Source organism: Trachymyrmex septentrionalis, unplaced genomic scaffold, assembly GCF_001594115.1.
Source record: "Trachymyrmex septentrionalis isolate Tsep2-gDNA-1 unplaced genomic scaffold, Tsep1.0 scaffold51, whole genome shotgun sequence".
In the NCBI taxonomy this organism is placed as follows: domain Eukaryota; kingdom Metazoa; phylum Arthropoda; class Insecta; order Hymenoptera; family Formicidae; genus Trachymyrmex; species Trachymyrmex septentrionalis.
The window spans coordinates 4321924-4329279 of NW_017305683.1; the positions used below are offsets into that span (position 1 = coordinate 4321924).

General features: G+C 30.1%; 1 protein-coding gene and 1 long non-coding RNA gene across 2 annotated transcripts in view; both read right to left on the minus strand.

Moving 5' to 3' along the window:
- Nucleotides 1–598: 598 nt before the first annotated feature.
- Nucleotides 599–1357, minus strand: LOC108751761. Its single transcript, XR_001939511.1, has 3 exons — nucleotides 1262–1357; nucleotides 869–1044; nucleotides 599–678 (listed from the first exon to the last, which is right to left on the minus strand). It is a non-coding gene; the product is annotated as an uncharacterized LOC108751761 (long non-coding RNA).
- Nucleotides 1358–6445: 5088 nt separating this feature from the next.
- The window catches only part of LOC108751661 (actin-like protein 6B), a 2884-nt gene continuing 1973 nt past the window's right edge, over nucleotides 6446–7356 (minus strand). The window contains exons 5-6 of the mRNA XM_018491956.1: nucleotides 7030–7227; nucleotides 6446–6956 (exon numbers count right to left, since the gene is read on the minus strand). Coding sequence (XP_018347458.1) covers nucleotides 6741–6956; nucleotides 7030–7227 — 414 coding nt within the window. The 3' untranslated portion in view covers nucleotides 6446–6740. The remainder of the gene's footprint in view (nucleotides 6957–7029; nucleotides 7228–7356) is intronic.

The window sequence follows — 7356 nt, forward strand, 5'->3', positions numbered from 1 at the left end:
GCGGTTTTCCGTGTTCCTTGTCTGCAACATCGAAGTCACCACTTTTAAAACGCCGAAACCATCGTTCACACGTATCTTGCGATGGAGCATGTTCTCCATAAGCTTCTCGAAGTAATCGGTATGATTCAGCAGCAGTTTTCTTCAAATGAAAACAAAAAATTAATGTTGTCCGCGAATGCTCTTTGTTTGGTATAAATTTCGACATATCGAACACAGCAACACAACGTTATGCAAACACTTTTTCAGTTTATCACTCGTGCGCATCTGATACTTGTTGATGGCATTTCAAAATGGCATAACAGTAAATCTTTATACCACTGTATTGATGCGCCATCTGTTTTCTCAAATCCGCATTTCATACTTGTACACCTGGTAAACAATTGAAAACATAGTTCAATCACAATCGGTAACTACGCATAGTTATACGATTATGCCCATAATTTCTGCAAGCGGACAATTGAGATCGCTTTTCTACTTGATACTTTTACTGAAAGAAGCAAGTAGAAGTTTTGGACTACGCATAGAAAAGTTTATTTAGACCTGCAAATGTTTACATTGCAGCATCGAACAAATTAACTAAACAATACTTTTAGTCTTGGTTTACAAATGTATTTGTATCCGCTAAGAAAGTTTCAATGTACTGTTATTAGCTCTTGGAGCGGGCATTGTCCTGCAAGTCTGCAAGAATTTATGCAAAAAAGATAAAAATATACGGATTTTAACTATACCAAAGAAAATTACAGGAATGATTCAACCTTTAGTATTTGTGAGTTCAGACTATGGAAAAATTTTGTAAGAACATTCAGCGATCGCGTTATGTTATTAAATCATGATATTAATTTATATTTGACAAATAATATCAAATTACAATCCTTGATGCGTATACAGCCATGTTCTCCACGATTTTATAATCTTTTTAAATATGTCTGGTTCAAGAATGGATACATTGAAGAACCGGCACATTTCGAAACTTCAATAGATTTTTGTTTCTCTGGAAAGAAGATATTCAAGAAATACCGTGCTGTTCCATATGTGATGCACCTGCTATAATACAATGTTCTTAATGCAAGAAATATTTTTATATGCAGCACTTTTTTTATGAATATCATAATTGCGAACATTTTGTCATCAATAATCATGTTAGTATTAACAAAGAGATTTACAATTAATTTTAAAAATTTATAATAAATACATTCACATTGCTGTTCATAATAAAAGATGTGCTTATACATTACAGGAAATATATAACACGATAACCCACCACTGTTCAGATATCAAAGGAGCAATGGCAACTCTGTCCCTTGAGTTAAGTAATATTTTGTTATTTTTTACTTCCATGTGTCAAAATGTAAATCAATCCATTTCTGGAATTAATTTCAACATAGATAACGTTTATATTATAACATATGTACGTAAATAATAAACTGGATTTGAGTAAAATTTAATTTCTTGAGGTAAATTATTTAACTCCACTATTTTAATTAACGACATACGAGTAGGAGCAGTCTATAGAAATATAGACGATCTATAGAAATATAATTAGGCGATAAATAGGCGATCTATAGAAATATAATTAAAAATAACTCAAATTGAGTATAATTTGACATTATGAATTTAACACAGTGATCTTGATATCATGGAAATGTCAAAATTTATGCAAATTTAAAATAAAAAAATTTATAACGTAAAAAGATATTTTATTAGAAAAAAGTTATAAAGGAGTGAATTTTTATGTAATAATGATATATATCCTTTTAAACATTTTTTAAATGATATGTCTCAAACTATTCAAGAGAGAGAGGATTTGGAATAATTCATGCATTAAAAAATGAGAGTGGAATAGATCTACTGAGGAAACCATTGTAAAAAAAAAGTGCTAAGCACTATGATATCTACATACTTCGCGGTAGATAGTGTGGAAATTATATCTTTTTATCTTTTTTTTTTGTGATAGAAATCTACTTACAATTAGTTTTATAATAAAATTACCTTTATCGTCAGTAATATTTTTAAAAATAATCATTTTTTTTAAAGTTCTAAAAGTCGTTGCCAATTAACGGTTTGAAGGGTGAAATCAGCTTTCACGTGTTAGCTTTCTCCGCTATATCTTAAAAACTGTTCAAAATATAAAAAAAAGTTTGACACAAACGTTTTACAATAAAATTGCTTCTATTTAGTCACGTCAGTACTATTTTTTTTAGAATATTTGACTACTATTCCGAATAGGAGAGGCTCCGATGATCTTGACTTTGACATATGTTGTTAAGGTCACTCTAAGTAACCTCCATCAGGTTTTAATTGTCACTCGTTTTTCATTAAAAAATTATTAACAAAAGAAGTTCGAACAATGATGTCTCTTTTCTACTACACATATAAAACAGAAATTTTCTGCTTTAAAGTATATTTTACAACTTTCCACGCGTAGTGACTTCTTCCCTGCTAAAATTGTATAAGAAATTATATAAGTATTTTGCGTTAAAGAGCAGGGAATTTGTTTCATCGCGCGCGGAGCGCAGTTTTGTCAAAAGTTAGATTTTAATGATGAACTTTTTTGTTGTTAATAACTTTTTAATGTATAATAGGCGACGGTTAAAATTTGGTCACTCAGGATCATGACTAAAGATGTAAACGAAAAACACTAGAATTTTAAAGTAAAAAATTCAAAAATTAATAGTTTTTTTCCTTTCACATTGACAGTTTTTTACTCGGATATTTTTTTTAGGTCATTTAGATCTGTTCGCATTGCTTGAAATCTCCCAAAATTTTTGCACTTAAAGTGATATTATTAGAAAAATAAATTCGGATGTTGAAATTAGAGAAAGCACAGATGCTGAATGCAAAGAATGCAAGCAATGCAAATAAATCTATTAATCTATTATCATCTTATCAAGAATTGCAACAGCCAATAATACATATTTCCGCTTCGATATAAAATTATAAAGACAAAAGTATTAAAAAGTATCGAAATAACAAGAAAAATGAATTTTATTTCTTCTTCTATATATTTAACATGAATTCTAAGGTTTTTAATGAATTTTATGTAATTTGTTAAAAAATACCGTTTTTTACTTGGTACTTTTCTCCGAAGTAAAAAATACCGTTTTTTTACATCTCTAGTCATGACTTGATAACATATACAAGGTCAAGATCATCGGAGCTGCCCAGCAAATGAGAATGGATTAAAATGGATTGAAATTTTTTCTATCCGAATGCGTATTTTAAATAGCGAATACATTTTTTTGGATTTAATTGGATTCAATTGGATTCAATTAGATTCAATTGGATGCAATTGGATTGAAAAACTGCATTTCCTATTCAAAATTTTTGAATTGAACAGTATTCACAATTGTGTGTTTGTACACAGAAAAAGCTAATATTATTTTTAGATTAAAAGGCACATATAGAGATATGCTCCATACAATTCCTATAAATGAATAAAAATGCATTTAGGATTAAAAAGCATTCATTTCAACATTCGTGAATCAATATTTCTGAAAATCTGAATTCATTTCAATCCATTCTCGTTTGCTGGATAGTTACATACCCCCTCCAAACTCTAGTTTTATAACTTATATAGATTGAAATAAATTTCATCCTCTTTTACACCTAGAAATATTAATTAAGAGTTATGGGACACCCTATACACACACACACACACACACACACACACACACACACACACACACACACACACAAATGTATAAGTATATATGTAAGTATGCATATATTTATCTATATGCATACTTACATATGCATATAAAGGTGCGTTCTGTTTCATGCATGGTGCGCATGACATATCATTTTATTTTTATTGTACATCGAATATTAAAAAATGATAAAAGGATAGATCATGCGCATCATGCGTGAAACGGAACGAAGCCTAAGTCGCTATACATCTTTTTTAATGAGATGCTAATTTTATTTTACCTCATATATCAAAGCATCACCAGGTATACAAAAGAGCAGCAATTGAAAAAGTGCCATGATTAAATATGAGATGTATTTAATCGACTTGGAGATTGTACTTGCAGTTATGTTTGCAGTCGCAATTTGAAAACCTACTAGACATATTATGAGGCTGCTAGCTAATGTTTGCAGAAATAACATTGGGCTAAAAATTGTTTCCATATAATCGCAAAACCTAGATACAAAATTTCGACATTTTTCATGTGTATATGTGTGTATGTGTGTGTGCGCGCGTGTGTATATATATATATATATACATACGTGTGTGTGTGTATATTACAAATATATATTTAAAATTAATACCAAAGAATCGTGTAATGATGTTTAATAATGTCTATTATATGCAATTTAATATTTTGCATAGTACTTTCTTCGAGATTTGTATGTTGTACCTAAATAAAAAAATTTAATATGTTTGCAAGAATAAAATAGCATCCAAAACATATTAATTTAATAATAATACGCTAAAATATGAATCTTCTCAAATAAATACTAACGAAATCAATTTGCAAAGTGTTAATATCCTTAATTTTTTTTTTAAGTACTTTGAAATGGCCACATGTGTGAAACAACGCTGTTGCAATTAAAGTATCAGTTCCCAGGATAATAAGGCCACATAAGCTTGTCGCTATCATTTGCGAGAAATAAGTAATCTACGTAAATGAGAATATGTACGAATATTACAATCACAATAACAGTTATGCGTTTCGCAGGTTTCCTCCGTGTCCAGATCCATTCTTGAAATGGCATTTCAAGAATGGATCTGAACACGGAGGAAACCCGCGAAACGCATAACTTTTATATAGAAAGCACCCGTGGAAGCTTTAAGAATATAATCATAATAACAATTTTGACGAGCCCCTGAAAATAAGGATCTTACCTCATACATCGGAAAATTATAATAATATTCTGGATACAAAGCTAAAAACGGAAAATGCTTTATAGTATTGTTGTTAGTGCCTTTAATCACAACAATAACTATTTCAATTATAGGTAGACTAAAGAAGAACATTAAAGAATTACAAATCAAAAATAAATATCCTTTAGTATATAAATATCCTTTCTTCACATATCTGTAAATGAGTAACACAATGAAGTATATGTGAATCCGTAGATGCACTTATGCATTTATAACTAAAAAAAAAAACATTTATTTACATTGCATATACATCTGTGCGTTTCTCCGAAATATATGTTGTCAATATATTCCAATAATCGGTTAACATGTATTTGATAAAAGGATCCATTTTTCTTCTATTGCTTATCCAAACTAACGATTTTAATATAGCAAGTAAAATAGTGAGCAATACTGAACTATAAAAATAAAAGAAATAGAATTATTTGAATTTTCCTTAAAACATACAAAGTTGTAATATAAGCGCCCGCTTTGTGTCAATGCTACGAATTTGTAATCATATACCTCGTTTCCAATACAGTAGACAGATCTTGCCAATTTTGATAAATTTGCAGTCCTTGCGGTATAACAATGGTAATCATACACGTACAACATATGATATATCTCACGATATTCGTTGGATAAAGGCCAACAAATTTTAAAACCTTTCTGTTAATAAATACATAATTATTGATATCCATGTTAGTTTCATTAAAAGGATATACAATAAAAAATGATGTTTGGAAGAGACAAACACGAACTTTATACGTGTCAGATCTATACTGATAAATTGATATAGAGATCATAAAAGACAAATTTACGAACAAATGTTATAAATTTTTCGATATTTCAAAATATATTATTAGTCTAGAATAGTTGGCATTCTATGTATTTTTAAATAAGTTTTCTTAATAATTTTACAAGCAATTAGTAGACGTTACTGATCACTAACGTATTCCAATTAATAAACTCTACTGGAAATATCTATCTAGAGACAAATATGAAATATAGGCTTTATAACTGTCCTCTGTTTATTAATATTTCATACTTAATGAAGCTAAGTAGAACTAGCTAATTTGTAAGATCCACTGTCTTTCATTATTGAAGACACAAAGACAAAGTGTTAAAGACCTTCCCTTCAATTTGTTTCTTAGCAAAGGATGTGCTACTTCCTTGGTTAACCACTAATAAGGCATTTTAAGAGACAGATGGTTTCCTTTGTACTTTTGTACCTTATACTTATTTATTATTTCCATACAATACATGTATATGTCACAAAGGATAATTATAGCTTCCGGGTGAACGTATACTCCATCTCGCTCTCGTAGCGACATTTGCTACAAGTGGGGTTGGAACACTTACAATTCCAATATGATGCATATAACATTATTGGTAGTGAAACAAGACCGAGGACATTGTGTAAATGCAAGGACGTGTGAAATCGAAAAAAACAACAAATTTATTTCCATGACAATTTGCTATGGCATGTGAGTTTTTTTATAAAAAAATCTTATTATGATTTACAAAATTTCGTCATTTTGCACACAGTACATATCAATAATAAATAAAGATCGATTTTCATCTGTTTATAATATAATTTGGAACAATGTGTAATTTACAGTTAGAATACGTTTATCCATATATACTAGCATATTTAATTCCATATCGTCACGAATATATTTGTCATCATGATACGTTATAAAAAGATGTTATTTAAAAGTGCTTTAGTCTAACGTGCTTTATGCATCATAATTTGTTTAAATGATACAAACTAATATAGAATGTAGAGTTCCCTCTTTCAAAAGTTGTACTCACTCTCCGGACGATGTTTATACAAACACTGACACTAATATGAAAACATACGAAGAGCTATCATGTTTTAAGGACATTTTCTTTCTACTTGACTTTTTCCACTTTCTTCATATTCCTGACTGGAGATCCACATTTGTTGGAAAGTACCAATCGACGCTAATATCGAACCACCGATCCATGCTCCAAATCTTCTTTCTGCACATCCATTTGCACTGATCAATTTAAGACGCATACTAGAGGGTATTCTCATAGATAAATCTCTATTCAAACGTTCTGGGAAACCCTACAAATGCATAGTAATTTGTTAATATATGCAAGGAAAACATTTGATAGTTTTCTATCTATTAAAATTCTACCTGAATAAACGAGTTGCCACCAGTTACTACAACACTTCCGTATAGCGCTGGTCGTACATCAACGTCGCACATGCCAACACTGGTTGTGACGATATGCCCTACTCCCAACATAGTATTACCGACCATACCTCCACGCATTTGTACTATGCTAGGATCAAATAATGCCTCTGGTATTCGAAATCTCTCACTTCCAAAATCCTTGAAATAATTATTTTTTATTATATTATTTTAAAGTTTGTGTGTGTATATAAAGGGTGTCCCAAAATTAACGCAAGATTTGAATTTGCCGCCATTTGTGCAGTAAAGTGTTGGCAACCAAAAAAAAAA